This window comes from Stegodyphus dumicola, chromosome 2 (assembly GCF_044657685.1).
Source record: "Stegodyphus dumicola isolate Sdum_Otavi_A_Nest chromosome 2, ASM4465768v1".
Taxonomy (NCBI): Eukaryota; Metazoa; Arthropoda; class Arachnida; order Araneae; family Eresidae; genus Stegodyphus; species Stegodyphus dumicola.
In genome coordinates, this window is record NC_140769.1 from 253,590,687 (window position 1) to 253,608,677 (window position 17,991).

General features: G+C 35.9%; 1 protein-coding gene across 1 annotated transcript; it reads left to right on the forward strand.

Moving 5' to 3' along the window:
• The first annotated feature begins 5,882 nt into the window (after nt 1-5,882).
• Nucleotides 5,883-16,650, forward strand: LOC146998944 (uncharacterized). Its single transcript, XM_085810359.1, has 2 exons — nt 5,883-6,071; nt 16,155-16,650. Exon 2 carries the CDS (start codon nt 16,160-16,162, stop codon nt 16,541-16,543), a length of 384 nt encoding a protein of 127 aa, XP_085666485.1. The 5' UTR covers nt 5,883-6,071; nt 16,155-16,159; the 3' UTR covers nt 16,544-16,650.
• The last annotated feature ends 1,341 nt before the right edge of the window (nt 16,651-17,991 follow it).

Sequence of the window (17,991 nt, forward strand, 5' to 3'; positions counted from 1 at the left end):
CATTTTCAATGATTAATAAATTTTTTATTTCATACTCACTAAGTACTTACATATGACAAACTTTATAAAAAATACTTACATATGACAAGTACTTGCAATGAATTTAAAATATTTAGCAGTGGTACCGCAAGAGTGCGGCCGTCCCTGACTTTAGCCGCCCGTTTACTTTTACGCGATGCACCCCCCGCTAGGTGAACCTTATTATTTCCCTAGTTGTTAGTACAATATATTCGAATCTTCAGCAGTGACATGAAAAAGCTTCGTAATGTAGAAAAGAGATTAATAGGAATCGGGAGTAACAGTGCATTGGATGTGATATTGTACGAGCTTTGTGATTTGATAATGTGATTAAGCTTCTTAATGGCTATCTGCGCAAAAACTCATGGTATTGTGACATAAGTGTAGTTTCATGATGAAATGGGCGCAAAGCCAGCAGACCTCCTCACGAAAGACGCTGCCCTAAATAACGACGCCGAGGAGCTAACAATACCGTGGCCACACTCTACCTTAAAAAGAATGCTCCATCTGCAGGCACTCTAAAAGTGGCAGGCTGAGTGGGACATTGCTGAGACAGGTAGACGTACTCATTATCATCTTTTGTATGTTACTCATTATCATCACACGTACTCATTATCATCACACGTACTCATTATCATCACAGACCTCTGCGCAGCAGAATAAACTGTGCTCGTCACCTTCGCCATCCTCTTGCTAATATCTCAATATGTAAAGTAACAAGCAAGTTTATCTGCTTATAGTATTATGATATGGTATTTCACGATTATGTCTGAGCATAACATAGCATGTCTGGCTTAGACGTGTAATATTCAGACGTGTGATATAGCATTGTTCCATTAATTTTGTAAAGATTGGTATGTGTATAGCAATAGACGTCTTGTGTGTACTTCATATAATTGATTGCATAATGCAGTATAATGTCTCATAACTGCATGGGCCTTTCATGGTATATTTTTAGGTATGCTATTGCATGTATGCCACTTTACGCCTTGTAGCATATTACATGAGCAAAATAATGTCAAGAATAAGTATTTATGTGTATCTGTCGATCAGTCCATGCATATGCAGTTCTATGATATGCATTGTAAATATGTACTGTAGTTAGCACATATGTAATACTGTTTACGCTTCACAATTGCAAGTGTTACATACGTGGCTGTACATAAGCTATCGAATGTAACTTCATGTTCATCAGCACAATTGCTTGAACATCATTACTGCCTTAAATTTATGCATTCATATCAAATGCAGTATCAGTTTATGTCTGTTTTATACTGATTTTCTACTATGCTAGTATGTTTAATGTAATATATGCTTTGTGTGTACCTCATATAATTGTTTGTATAAGGCAGTATAATGTTTCGTAATTGCACGGGCCCTCGTGGTATATTTTTAGGTATGCTATTGCATGCATCCCATTATACGCCCTGCCGCGTAATATGGAAGCAAAATAATGTCAAGAATAAGTATTTATGTGTATCCGTCGTGCAGTCCATGCATATTGTAAACATGTCATGTACTGTAAATAGGATCTGCATTTAGCGCATGTGTAATATCGTATACGCTCATAATCGCAAGAATCGTATATGTGACCCTACATAAGCTATTGAATGTAAGTAATTTCACGCTCATCAGCACAATTGCTTGAGCATCATTACTGTCTTAAATTTATGCATTAGTATGCAAGTGCAGAATTAGTTTTTGTCTGTTTAATGCCGATTTTTGTAAATATATTAGTACGTGTAATGTTATATATGTTTTGTATGTACTTTATATAATTGTTTGTATAATGCAGAATTATGATTCGTAATTGCATAGGCCATCTTTAGGTATGCTATTACATGCATACCATTATACGCCCTGCAGCGTAACGTGTAAGCAAAATAATGTCAAGAATAAGTATTTATGAGTATCTGTCGTACAGTCCATGCAAATGTAGTGCCCGGTTATGCATTGTAAAAATGTGCTCTATTTAACGCACATGTAATACTGTTTACGTTTCATAAGTGTTATATGTGCGACTCTACATAAGCTATCGAATGTAAGTAATTTCATGCTCATCAGCACAATTGCTTGAGCATCATTACTGGCTTATATTTGTGCAACCATATGCAAATGCAGTATAGGCCTTTGTCTTTTTAATGCTGATTTTTGTAATATGTTAGTATGAGCAATGCTATGTATGTTTTGTATGCACTTTATATAATTGTTCGTATAACGCAGTAAATGTCTCGAAACTGTATGGGCCTACGTTGTATACACTCAGGTTTGCTATTGCATGCATGCCACTATACGCCCTGCAGCATACTATGTAAGCAAAATAATATCGAGAATAAGCATTTATATGTATCTGCCGTACAGTCCCTGCACACGTATTGCCATGTTACGTAATGTAAATGTGTACTATATTTAACGCATATTTTATGCCGTATAGGCGTCATATTTGAAAATGTAACGCAGTAGCGTAATACCTATACAATCGTATGCAAAGTCAAATGCAAACCATTGGAGTATATATCAGTATGTAATCCAGTGCGTACACACGCAGCGGGAATGATACGGACTCGTATGAGTACGTTACAGAATTTCTAATTATACTCATGTGTCGAATTATATATATATATTGTCTCTGTGCTTTTTATATTACATATTGCATGTGTTGAGCATTATTAATGTACGGTAAAATGTATATGTTGAGTCCTGTTCATGTACTGCGTACTTAATGTAAATGTACCACATATGTAAACATATTAGTCTTATGGTATAACGCATATCAGAGGCATTCAGAAGCCGCCCAATAGCACTCAAGCTTAATAGTATGTACACATGTTATTCTTCTGTAAATTCTCATCTGTATTTATAGCGCCCTTGCATGGGATGTATGTACGCCCTGGATGACGAGAATCCCGGGGGGTAACTTTGATCGGTAGGACTGACCTCTGGATGAATCCGGCGCTGGGTCTGGGCGCCCGGTGCGAGATTCCTGTGTGGCTCCACTCAAGCCATCTCTAGATAAGGGTGGTGCTGTACTGATTAACCGCTACGGTAAAAGGACAGTGCCCACTGACTTATCCCTTTTGACATCAGAACTAGCCCATGAAATTCATCGTGGCTCATAGTGCAATGTAGCACCATACAGATGACAGTACGACTTTGGTCAGTTCAATTTTGAAGACGAGCAAAGGGAGGGGACTAATCCGAGGGTCTACACCGATCTTCCACTATCGTCAACCTCTCCAGAGGACTTTTGGCTATCTGCGTATTTAAAGTACCCCCACACCACACAGACACGATGCATTTACAAACACCCATACCTTCTCCAGAATTCGACTCCGGCCCTTGGATATTGTAGTAGGCTCCCCTAACCAACCACTATACCGTCTGGTATACCACATCTTGAGTGTCAGTATCACTTTTGAAAGAATTTGCTGTATAGTTTTTGTCGTTGATATCTAAGCGTTGCCATCTATTAATGCAAATTTGAAGCTCCTATTTTCCATTTTCCAGTACCGGATAGCAGACATTTCGTTTAGTAGAACCAAACCCAAAACATGCTCAAAATTCATAATTAAATTCTGCCTGTGTTTTCTTCTAATGAGGATAGTGTTTACATCATTCTCCATAGTGCTAAAATATATTCTAGATTGCGATGAGGTTGTCAGCAAGCTACGTTTTGAGCCTCAGTGCTCTGAAGACATGTTTTATATCCGTACCGAGATTTGAACAACATCTAAGTGTTGGAAGAGAAAAAATTGTCTGATTCATATCTTCAATATATTGTTACGTTTTTTTCTGACACCAATTGTTACGTTATTTTATTCCTTCTCTTCCTTCACGTTCGTACGGGGTTCGTAGATTTGGAGTGAATAACGACGACACTTGATGAAATAGCGAAACACACCTTACCAATATTAATCAGGACAGTTCCAAAGCCACTTTTTACTATCGTCGAAGATCTACTATAAACACGCTGGAACAATCAGCAACACAGCCTTCAGGCTATCATGGCGGAGACAGCTTCACTGCGAAACACCAGAGTACAGCTCCCGATTCTGCTTGGTCGTTCTCGGAACTTCACATACTCTCGAGACTCTCCACGCTACAATTCGCGATGCACTCGACAACACACAGAGCACAGATTCCGACTCTTCGGTTCCGTCGTTCCCGGAGCTTAACACACTCTCTCGACGGTGCACTAACCGCGATACACTAAGAGACTCTTCTATGCACTCGACGACCCACTCGACTTCGAGACACTCGCTCAGTGACTGACTATCAGCTCGCTAAACGAGGCACACTCTCTGACTGCGGACCAGCAGGGTTTATATAGCTTTCGGCTTGTGTTCGAAAACATTCTCGGCTAAACCGGTAAGAATTCGTTCCAGAAGGTTCTGCATCCGTCCCTGGCATATCGCCAAATGAGCGATTTCTCGCCAAATGTGGTAACCTTACCCTGATCCCTATTTTATAGCAACCCTAAAACTGCTTTGCGGAGAAGCCATCTAACCGCGCCAGTCCATTTCGTAACAATATCTTCGAAAGAAATTTAAATTATTTTCTTTTCTTTAATATTTTATTTTGAAGACAATGCATAAAAACAATAATGATAATATAGGATTGTAGAAAATCCTTGTTTAACTTTTAGATGGTTATGAACAAGCTCAGCTCGCATTCCTCTTCAGCACCGCAGTGGTCTGAAGCGAACAAGCTCGCATTACAAATTTACGACTGATAGATATCGCGCATATTTGGAAAAAAAACAATTACTTGATGTTCCCACCGCCGAAAGGTTAGTTAGAAAAGTTATGCTTTAGACATAAACGCAGGAATCAGAAAAAATTTCTATATGACCGATTAATGTAGTAAAAATTGGGTAGTCATGTAGGTTTTATGCGATCTACCAACTTTAGTAATTTATTTTTTAGATGGCGCCACTAAAATTGGTGGTTGTTTTAATTATTTCTTTTCCCGCCATTTTATTCACATTAGAATTTAAAATTAGCGTTTTAGTAGCTCCATCTAAGAACTAAAAGCGTATCGTATGATTACCCAAGATTCTATAAACCTTATAGATTCAAACAGGCTTACAGATCAAACAATAAACTACGCCTGTAGTACTGAGCTTCTAATTCAGTTACCGCAAGTTCGTAAATCGAGGATAATTAAAATTTATCACAATAGGAAAGATGCCTAGAAATAACTATTATTGCAACAAGGGAGGTTACAGCTAGAATGGCTCGAGAGATTTGCAGTGTTTCAGTGACATTAACATTTTTTCAAGTACTGCTCTTGATTTTGGTTATAGTGTTTATTTATTTTCTTAAAACTTTTTAAATAAACTTATTGAATCATCGAAAAAAATACGTGAAACTATGTTTTTCTAAAATATAGTTAGTATAAATTTTTGCAAGAAAGTCTGAGCAATAAATCACTTTATAGGAGGTAGAATTGATAAATAGTGGAATAGGTACAATAAGATAGTAGGTAATTTTGAAAAAGGAAATAAAATGCTATTTTGATTAGAATCAAACAAAAACGAGATTCTCATTTTAGAGATATGTTGTGGATCGTGTCGTGGAATTACAGGGCTTTGAGGAGCAAAAGCAATAACTTGATTTCAATATGAATATTATCTCGTGTAAATGGATCACGAATTCCGATATTCGCTCGTGTAAATTAACAATGAATAAGGTATTTCTATCAGTTTTTGTCCTGAAAAAATTATCAATAACATTTACAGATGTCTTTAAAATAAAATTAATTTCCCTTTAATATATTACTATCACTAATGTTCAGTCTTATTAGAAAGCTGGAGCTGAATTAGGATTTCATGGTAAATGAAAGTGAGCACGTTCGTTGCTGTGAAAGGATTTATTCACGTGTTGTAACTTAATATATTTAAAATTAATATGACAAGGCAACATCTAAGTCAGTCTGTCTCTTTTTTAATATGCGGTATGAAAATCGATTCAAAACATCACACATTTTCCTGTTGATGAGAGACATCAGAGGTGTCACATAAATTTGCCTCATTTGTGATTGCAAATAGATTAGTAAGTTCTAATTATTTAAGTTATACTCTTTCATATGAAATTTTGTATTATTTAGAATAATATATGTTTAAACGAACCGTAATTAATTGGTCATTGTTTGTAAACAAAGGCAGCTCATTAAACTTTTTGTTGGTTTGTTGTAGAGCCGGTATCATAAACAAAGAGGGCTCTAGTGTAGAATTGGGTGTCCCTTCGATTAGCAACATTTTTTTTTAAATTTTGGCGATGAAACTTTAAATCTATTTACCATGATAGTTTTAACTTTGTATTAGCGTCTTGATTTTATTTAAATGAAAATAGATTGATGTGTACATGGACAAATTTAGGGCAGTGAGCAATGCCTAGTTTGTGCAATTCTAGGATGTTTTTTTAAGTGAAAACAGATCGTTGTGTACATGAACACAGAGTTTGTGCAATTCTTTGACTTCTTATTTTGGTTTTGTGTAGCTACCATCTTGAAATTGTGCCTTCCTCGCGCCGATCTTGGCGCCAAAAAAGAATCGCCAAAAAACAAGGGGCACCCAATTGTAAACTTTTACCATGATGGCTATCTATTAAATGTAAATTCTTAAAAAGGTAAAAATATTTTCAGACTATTTTTGGTTTTTAAACAGTAATGTTTTCTAATAGTACAGTTAATATCTCAGTTTTCATCTGGTCACGGTAAATTTGCAAGTTAACTATTTCGTTTCAGCCTAAGATCAAATAATTTATGTGAATGTTAAACAAACATACCTCAAGATATGGAACATTTGATTTTTTCATATCCGTAAGTGACGGGATTTTGTTTGTAAGCAGAAATGATGTCTTCTGTTGAATTTAAAGGACTATTAGAAAAAGCTGCTTAAGCCTTCCCAGGATTTTGCCATTTTGATTCAGACTAGAGCGATAACTCGCTGGTCAGTCTAATAGAGTCTGAAGAACATTAATTTAAGCTTTTACCCAATTAGAACCTTACAGAGTGATTCAACTAAGCGTATACAAACTTGACGTAAGCTGCACAAAGCCATATCGAACACACGGTCGGTAACACCCTCTATAATCGGTCAGGTGGGTTTTTTGGCCTCAGGACTTCACATGTGCTATTTCAGGATACAGTAAGACCCCGCTTAACGCTGTTTCGATTTACGCTCTTTTATTTGAATTGTGGGTTGCACGCAGCTTTAGGCTTTCCTATATCCGAAGCAATTTATCTGTGTTTCTTCTTTCCTGCGGTGCTATACGAACATATTTTTATCGTTTCAAACATTTGTTGACTTTATTGCAAGAATTAATTTATATAATATAACGATTGATATGGTGACAAATATTATGATTTTTAGCTTTTATCATGGGTGATAATAAAAAACATGAAAATAAAGCAACAAGAAAAAGCATTTCGCTAGAAACTAAAATGCAAGTGATTAGAAAATTAGATACTCATGAACGTCAATCTCAAATTGGTGCTGTATTGAATTTGGCAACTTCAACAATAAGGACTATTCTTAAGAATAAAGAAAAAATACTGTCATCGGCAACTGCAACTACGACAAGCTCTGCAACTAGAATTACCCGTTCTAGAAATAATATAATAGAGGAAATGGAAAAACGACTTTCTATTTGGATTGACGACGAAAATTGAACGCAATATGCCATTAAACTAATCTATTATAATGGAAAAAGCAAGAAGAATTTTTAATTACTTTCAGGTTGAGGCAAGTGAGAAGCAAGTCGAGGATGGTTTAATAGATTTAAACATCGAAATAATCTTCATAGCATACAGATTACAGGGCGGCTGAATTTCCAGCGACATCAAAAACAATAATTGAACGAGGAAACTATGTTCCAGAATTGGTTTTTAGTGTTGAGGAAACAGGCCTTATTTTGGAAAACAATGCCAAAACGAACATTTCTATACCGTAAAGAAAAACTTACACCAGGATTTAAAGCTGAAAATGATCGCTTAACACTACTGGGTGGTAATGCAAGCGGAGATTTCAAATTAAAACCACTACTTGTTTACCAATCCAAAAACCCAAAAGCGATGAAAGGAATATCCAATTCAACTTTACCTGTAATTTGGGATTCTAATAAAAAAATCATGGATAATTATGAAAATTTTCCAGAATTGATTCAATATTAAGTCCGTCTGTTAAATGCTACTGTGAAATTAAAAAACTTGAATCAAGAGCGCTACTTTTAATTGATAATGCTACAAGCCATCCAACGAATTTATTTGACTTAATAACATGCATTTCAGTCGAAAATCTCTTTCCGCCTAACACAACTGCCTTAATCCAACCAGTGGATCAAGGCGTTATATCAAATTTTAAGGCTTATTACCTGCGGCGAACACTTGGACAGGTATTTGAAAAAACAATCAATAAGAAGAGCAACAATCAATAAGAGAGTTTTGGAAAACTACAATATCATGAATGCTGAAGAAAACATAAACCTTTCTTGGCATGAGGTAATAGAAAAATGCTTGAAAGGGGTGTGGAAGAACATTTGGCCAAATCTAAGCAAGGGCGGTGACACTAGACACTCTGTCGATATGAATGAAATAGTGGAATTAGCGAAACAAACCGGTTTAGATGAAGTAAATGTGGATGATGTCGAAGAAATAGTGTAAGAAACAGCAGAAAGTCTTTCTAATGATGAGCTCAAGGAATTAGCGGACCAAGAACACCACAAAAATATTGAAAATAGTAAGAGCAAAAAGAACTTTCAACAGCGTTTCTAAAAACCAGTTTGACCACTATAACAGAAATTTTTAACCAATTTATTGAAAATGACCCAAATTTTGACAGGAGTTCAAAGGCCGGGTGTTATGAATGCCTTATCCACTTACCAATAACTTCTTACAAAGCGTAAGAGGAAATCGCAAATTACATCAGATACCTTCTTGATAAAAATGCAGAAAATTGGAAACACAGAAGAGACTGAATAATCTGAAATGTAAACACACTGAGAATTTTATTTACTTTTTGACCAATTTTCTACCCATCTTACCCTAACCCCATTATTACATGATGAGATAACCTCGTTCAACGCAGTTTCATATTACGCTCTACTTTGATGGAACGTATATCCCGCGTTAAGCGGGGTCTTACTGTGAGATTGCTGGGGTGCTCCCCACGCACCTGATCACGAAGTGGTCTTATGATCTTAAAATGGTCTGGGTCTTACTGTATCATCATTTGATAAACGGCTGTAGAGTACGGATGAATTCGCAAATGTAGAGAGATGGCTGACAATCACCTCGCGTACGGAGCAGCAGACTCAGAGTGATTAGAAATTAGGACCCTGTATTACATATCCGTACAATTGCTCCAAAAGTCCGAGATGCGCCAGGAATATACCAGTATATGTAATTCAATCGCCGATGACGTCAAGCGTGTGTTATAATTCATGGTCATAACTCTGAACGTCTTCTTAGGACTTTGGTCACTACTAAGGCCGGGAGCGAGGGTCACTTTAATATAGGAGGCACCTAACAGGTGGCCCACCGTTACCTTCTAAGAAAAGACAGAATCCAAGCCTTCTTCGGGATTTGAACTCGGGCCCTTTGGTACAGCAGTCAGAGTCATTGACCACTTTCACGTCTGAGCGGCATTTTTTCTCTATATAACAGTAGAAGCATATTCGCAATCATAATCGAACTTCTTCATTTTTGGGGGAACGAAGGGGTTTAAGATGTTATAGTACCATTGAATGAAAAACAAGCTGAAGGGTGCTAAGAGAAACAAGTATTTCTGTCTATGCTGCTAAAATATCTAAGAAGTAATTATAGCACGAAGTAGAATATTCCACACTTACATAGGACGCCAGGTGGGACTGATTGAAAATCGAAATAAACAGAAACCGAATGAGAAGAATTGAAAACCAAAATAAACAGAAGAATCTTTCGTACCGTTTGTAGTGCCTGGTCCTCCAAAACCGTAATCCCAAAAAGAGGTTGCGCCCTCTAGATCGAAAAAGGGTGAGTTGGAGACTGGTTTCGCTGGGAGAGGCTCAATGCTCAGTGTGATAATTTTATAAATTTAAACAATTCTATCAATTGACGTATTTCTATTTGTACAAAGTGTACATAATCTACGCTGTTTGTTGTAAAGAAGGTTAATTTGAGTTAATTAATTGCGTGCAATACCCCACACCGGCCACGGCTGGATCTTACACTGTTAATGCACTCATTATCATTCAGACAAGTTCAAATTAGACATGAAATCATGGAATGAAGAAAAACGGATCGCAAACCATTTTTTGACGGTAGAAGGGACAGGCGATACTAAAATTCATCAACTGAAGGTAAAATTACGCCGTGAACAGTGCATGTCACTCCAGAGAATAAAGGAATGGTGTAAACGATTTAGACAGAAACGATCATTATTTGCAGATGAGGAAACAAAGTCTGCATCAAAACGCAGAACAAATGCGATTGTTGCAAAAGTGAATGATTTCATTCAGGAAGACCAACGTGAAACAATAGATAAAATTACCGACATTGCTTGTTTGAGAGTTGAAACTTTTCACGCACTTGGTTACGAACAAACTGAAGTTTCATAGACTGTGCGTCCAATGATGCCTCACAACCCGGCTAAGGGACAAGAAACAGGGCGTTTGGTTGCATCTCTTAGGGAAGCCTGCTGCCGTACCGGAGGGCCCGGGTTTGAATCCTGAAGAAGGCATGGATGCAAATTGTCTGTCATAGGGGGTAACGATGGCTGCCTATTAGGTGCCTCCATAATAAAACGACCACCGCTTTCGGCTTTAGTAGTGGCTAAAGCCTAAATGGGTTAGTATACGCTATAGAAAAACTGCAACAATATGCCAAAGAACTGCTTCCTTGTCAGGTAAAACATGGTGTCAGTATGATAAAACATGTATCAGTATTTTTGTGCCAAGTTATAGGTTTCGGATTATGGCAAGCGTACAGAGACTGATCTGCCTTAGAGGAGGGATGCCGCCATAGGAAACTTTAAGGGAAGCTGGCTCGTATTCACATTATACGTGGAGAAAATTACGAAAACTGTTATGGAGTCAGCCCCTTTGCGAGGATATTAACCAGAGTTCATTTATCTTACTCCTTAGTTGCTCCTTTTCAGTTCACTGTCAAATCAAGTTAGTACAAATCTCTCCAATGGTGCTTCGAGATAATTAAAGGCAAATTCCACTAATGCACGGAAGATGACCTTAACAGTTTTCTTCGACAGGGAACAATTACTTCTTATCGGCCTCATGGAACATAGAGATATGATAAATGCACAATGTTTATGAAAAGACACTGACGTCACCGCAAAGCTCGATTAGACCTCAAGCTCAACCAAGCAAAGCTCGACCAAGAGATCCGGGCCATTTCTTCTCCATAATAATGTCAAACCCATAAAAAATGCAACCATAGATCTTCGGCAGAAATTCAACTTAGAGGTTCTCAACTGCATCTCTACCGTTCGAATCTTTCACCTGGGTATTTCGAAGATTTTGAGGAGCTCTATGTTCTTGGCGCTTCGCAGGATAAATATTGAAATAATAAAATTGAAATAATAAATATTAAAATAATAACAGTAAATATGCAATATTATAAACTCAACCTTTTAATGACACCGTTATGGAGACATTCAAAAGCAAATAATTTCTTCTCTACTTTAGCATGTGCCCAGAAGGAAGCAGTATTTAGCTATGCAATATTATAAGTCAACATTTAAACGGCATCGATATGCAAAAGCAGATAATTCATTCGCTACTTTAGTACATGCCCAAAAAGAAGCTATGAGTATTTAGCCTCTGCTGTGAATAATTCTATGCACTGATAATAAACATTATTAAGAATGAATACAATCGGTATAAATCTAAAAATCGTTCGGACGATTTTTAGATTTCGGACGATAATAACTATTTGCGTTATTAACTGCACATTGTAAAAAGAATCCCACAATAGTAAGGGTTGAAAAAAAAAATCCTTCCGTTTCAAGAAAATGTATCTCGGGTTTCTACCCGCTACCTCACATTCCTTAAGAAAAGCAATGTATGCAAAGAATTGAAATAAATATCGTGTTTTTAAAATTAAAATTTCATAGCAGATAATAAGAAATGTATCAGGGTAAAATCGCAGGAGCACATGAAAGCCCATTCCGTGAGGAACGGTAAGCAAAAACAAATTAATTAATAATAAATAAAAGAATAAGAAGGCATAAATGAAATCAAGTAAATTATAGCAATTCATAAAAAAATTAATTATGAAGATATAAAAATTAGACTTACGTATAACAAAATTAAGCAAAATAATAAAACAAATAAAAAGCGAACAACATCAGTAATAATTTTTTAAAATGTATCATTAGAATCGAATGATACAATAAAACGAATGCAAAGTGAGTAAAACTAATGGTAAAAGGAAATGATACCGAAGTCCAAAGAATGGTAATTACCTTAAACATTATTTTTCGCCATTCAATAAAATTTCTTCCTTAAATTGCCCTCTCATTCATTTAAACACTTCTTGATTAGATGAGTACAGTCTAAGCTTTCTCGACTAAACGGCCATAGGTCATAAAAATCGAAGGATGGTAGTTCGAAATAGGGGTTTTCTTCCTCAGCTGTTAAATTTTTCCCTGATATTTTGTTCTTCGCGATGAATGCGAGGCATACATTCATAATTTCGTATTAAGGAATAAATATGAAGTAAGTTAAAAAAAGAGATCACAATCAAAGTATGCGCTGATAGCAGCAAAAAGTGGTGGTAATAATGCAAAGTTAAATCAAATAAAAAATAATTTTAAAATTCATTTCATTTTCAATTCGAAAAAAACCCCATGCAAATACCAAAAAACAGAAGCACAGTGAAGAAATGGGGGGGGGGGTCGTTGCCCTGTCATCAGGATATTGGTGCAATGAAACAAATAAATGAAATACTCTGTTTCTGAACTGACAAAGACACAAAATTAAAAAATATTAATATCATATATACTGATTACGTAATAAAATTTGCAATAACAACAATTCCCCATTAATATCATGATTCAGGTAGACAAAAGCACGAAACTCTTCTTATTTGACGAACCAAGTTGTTCCGGCTAGAATCATAATTTCATTGAAAAATACCGGTATTGGGCTCAGGCTGAAATCAAATGAAATTTTTTAAGAATACCTTGTTTAAGACCAGAACAAAACGAGGGTCGCATATAGAAAATTTCGTTACAGCAGTGATAGAATGCTTGTCAGTAGATTGAAAGATCTCATACATAGTTATCAATCGCAGTAAATCTTTAATGTGGGTTAAACTAAAAATAGAACTATCAAAGAGGTAGACCAAGGCTTCAGTTATTTGTATCTGAATGTGCATCACCTTTAGGCATTCTTTGAGAATCGGAGAGGTTTGTTTACTTGAACAACATAACATCAAGTGTGTTTAACAAACATAGCTTATATCTTTAAGTTTTACTATCGTCGTATTGGAGAGATTAGTTCTGAATCGCTAGTAAAAGAAGTCGGAGTCAAGGCATTGTCTTTTTTTCAATGTTTTCGAGATAAGCGAACAGTTATTGTTGTTAGTCCGAAAGAAAACAAGTATTCTGAAGAGTTTCAGGATTATTCAATAAAAAGCTACGTCTGGATGATATGTAGTAATCCAGATGGAGATGTTCATCAACATTTTAATGATTACATATAAGAGAAATATAACTGTGCATTTTTATTTCTTTAGTGTTTAAAATAACTTTTTAAATAAATATAAACTTTAAGATAATTTTGATTTTCAATGCTGGACACTGGCACCAGGCGTTTCATTTGAATCTCTAGATTATTTCACTGCCTTATCATAAAAATGTCGCCCAAGGGTTCCTCAGGGAATAAGACCAACATTGCATTGCAAGGGAAAAGGAAGCCGAAAACTGAACTTGTCCTTTCAGAATCAAACTGGTGCCCAGGACGGAAAAATTAAAAACAATACAATTAAAAAAATAGAGGAGAACAAGTACACAAAAAAATTCAGCTAACAGCGTTCAAATAACTGGGAAAGGTAGGTTGTACACACAGTTGTCGTAAATTCCATTTTCATCTGGTACATAGATTGAGGAACGAAAGAGCAGGGCCAAAGTGAGGTAAATTATCTTTATTATTCACAAAATATTCGTTAAATGCATTGAGGGTACAGAAGACGTTCACAGCTGCAAAGTTGAAGAGACCGTGCTTGACATCATCAACGCATAGAATACGAACATTTTGGGAAGTCCATGACATATTTCTGACTTCCAAAACATTTGCACAGATGCATGCTGCAAGGTCTTGATTACATTCAAATGCAATATATCCAATATATTTGTTACACATTTGTCGGGGGGAATTATCATCCTTTGATCTTTCAGGCCAAATAAATGGACTCTGATGTTGAAATATCATGATCAAGTGATGATGAGTGTGACTGTTGAAGTGGGCAGAGGACCTTGATGTGCTGAAGCCACAGTGCACTATGCAGCTAAAGGGACACGTAGTTCATTCAATAGCTCTGGCAAGACATCCTCCAGAAATATCCGGTAACTGCTTGTACCCACATGAAGAAGTGCCAGAAATGGGATTAAGTAATCTTGGATTATACAAATTCAAACATTAACAGCAAATCGGCTTAGTGCTGTTGCAAGTTCTTACAACGTGACACTTCATCTGTGAACAGCACAGAAGCAGCAAATTTAGAGTTCGGTTTCAACTTACTGCTGGTACCATTGTATAAATACACAGAAAGTATACACTAGGTCTTACTGTGTAAAAGCGCAGCTCATGAAATGCATGCAACTATATCTCAAGCAGAAACCAAGATACAGAGAACTGGGATGGATCATGCCAATATACAGTTGCTCTTTTGTTAGGATTAGGTGCTTCTTCTGAATAACGGAGCTTAACAATTAGCAAAGCCTGGAGATACCTAATACAGTACAAAGTCCGTAATCCGGACTTCGGTGATTCAGGATTAGTGTTTTTTCCGGATTATAGATCATCAATTTAAATCTGGTAAGATGGCATGCAGAAATTATACAATTAAAAATATGAAACTGTGATTTATGAAATAAAGAACAATTATGAGCTAAAGGGAATCAACATTTACCCCCCCCCCGAAAAAAAAAACTTAATATTTATTTGTTTACTTTAGTGAACATTTCTTTCAATGTAAGTTGTTTCGTTTTTTTGTGCTAATACTTTCTCTTTAATTCTATAAACAGACATAATTTCTTGTTCAGTTACAAAGTTCCACTGTTCAAGTCCTGCAACTGCTGTGTCGAGAATACTGACTAACTTGTCAATTGAAATTTTTTCGTTTTCAATAATGTTCTCAGCTACTTTCTTCACTATCAAAAGCACACATGGCTTTACACGCATGCGTAATGGACGCGCACATTAAATGCTTTACAGGCATGTGTTAAACTCATTATGCACATGCATAAGTTTGTGGGTTTGAGGTCTGGATTATAGATCATTCCGGATAATGGACGTCCAGATTATGGACTTTGTACTGTACGACTCCAAAAATGTACATGTACTATGTACGGGATGTACCCGTAATCCATTCTTTTCATTGTCAGGAGTACACGTCCATGGTTCTTAACAACCTAGCAAGTCTCTGGAAAGAAGCAGTGTTGCATAGCCTCTGATGGAGAGGAGAAGTGCAAATATTTAGTAGTTTGCTACTTGTTTCATCTTAGAAACCATTCTTTGCACAATCGCACAATTCACAAAGTGCATACCAGCCATCTCTACATTCGTAAATTCAGGCATATTGTGCTGGCGATTTACAAGTAATAAGATCATGAAAGAATGTAAGAGTAGTCTTGTGTTCAAACACGCCATCTGTCACATTAAACTAGTATTTACGAGGCTACATTATTATATGATTCCGATTTGCCTTTCTGCAACCTACCTGTCCTAGAAATTTATACACTCTTAGATTAATCATCTTGCATATATTATTAGGGGGAAGTAATTTAAAAATTACATTTTATTTTTGAATAAGTTAAACGGAAATTCATAAAAATTCATTAAATCTTCCTTAGGTTCATTATCGGTTCTTATCACTCTGTTGAAAAATTAATCAATATAATTCTTACTGCATTTCAGAAGTTATGCCACCTCGGGCAAAATCGGGGCGTATAAGGAAACGCCGCAGCCGTGAATCTCCTACAAGGGATGCTAAAAGAAGGAAGCGAGCGACCACACGCAAAAATAAATCCATGCAGCTTGCTCAAAAGATTCACGAGTTGTTACAACAAAAATTTCCAACAGGGACTGTAAAACCAGAAGCGGCCCTTTTTCTGACTGCTGTTACCGAATATGTGGCTGCAGAACTACTTGAGTGGTCAATGAATGTAGCTGTCTCGCGCAATCCATCTCAGCGACAAATTAAACTGACAGTCCAGGATATTGAGCAAGCTATTGAAGCGGATGAAGAAATGAAAGAACTACTCACCAAGGTAAAAGGCAGAACTTCAGCCCCCCTCGAATCGTAAAGAGCTAGAACTATATGAAAAAAATTAATTAACTCGTTTCTAATATTTTAATATTAATTCTCTATTATACTGCAATTAATTATATCTACTTTAAATATTCGAATTTGGAAAAGAATAAATTACTTATGAAAGAAGAAATTATTTCAAGATTTTTTATAGATCACATGATTTCTTAATTATTCATTAATCATATAAGTCTCCACATAAGACTAGAACTACCAATTGACAAAGCGTATTTTCCCACTTGGTTACGTAGAAGCAGAAATTAATCTTCGCCAATTCTAGTGTTAATTGATGCTTTTCACCAGGTGTCAGCAAGGCAGCACCCTCACTATATTTCATACATACCAAGTCCAATAGCCATACAGCACATATATAAGACAATATAATCACATGAGCAACTAAAAAATAGCAATCATGGTTATACACGAATGGCACTTGCCACTTAGCATGCAGGAAAATTCTTGCTATTCATACATTTGGTAGTATGTTACTGTTCTGCAGAGAAGCTTCCTGTATTTTGAGTATGCAAGATAGTCGTGTTTTTCATTACCAAATACGTATCACACTGTTTAAATAGATTTTATATATAACCCTTTATGAATAACTGTAAAAGAAACTTTTCATTTTAAAGATTACTGAGAAGGACAAATTTTTTAAATTAATTTTAAAGGCAAATGTCTGCTTATAGTGCAGTAATAGTGTGGTGATTCTCAAGATTACTGAGAAGGACAAATTTTTTTAATTAATTTTAAAAGCAAATGTCTGCTTATAGTGCAGTAATAGTGTGGTGATTCTCAAGAAAAATAACATCAAAAGACAGCTCAAAATCACTCATTCAGATTTTGATACCAACTATCTTGTGAGCCCCGATATTAGAAGAAAAAAGATACCCTCTTTAAAATTAGTTATTAACAAATAAAAAAACATTTCTGCTAAACCTTTGGAAGGTCTAAAGCTGCATCAACATCATTTAAAATTTCACATTAACTAGCTAAAAAGAAAAAAAAAAAAAAAAAAAACATATACCCATGGGGATTTGATAAAAGAAGCCATGTTAGAAGCTTCTGACTCATTACTGGAAGTGTTTAAAAATAAATCACAAATGGTTTGGGCGATAAATACTTTACAATTGTGAGTCAGAACAGCAACTACAAGAAATAAAATTTCAGTTGATTTAGAAACAGGATTATACAATGATGAAAAAACATGCATCTTCTTTTTGCCATCTGTGTCTACTGCCAGGCTATTTCATTATTAAACATACTATGCTCGGCCATATTGTAGGTGCCTATTGATAATCACCGGCTAATTTAATTAAGGGCCAACTACGTTAAGTAATTGCATCTAGCTTAGGTTAAGTCAGTTTTAGTATTAGATTACTTTTTTATTTTCTTATCTCAATTTAAAGCCCGAGTGGAGGCTTTCCTGTAAGCCTGAGAAGGGGC

What these genes read in the sequence shown, in the direction of transcription:
- LOC146998944 (XM_085810359.1), top strand. Translation starts at nt 16,160, where the DNA reads ATGCCACCTCGGGCAAAATCGGGGCGTATAAGGAAACGCCGCAGCCGT.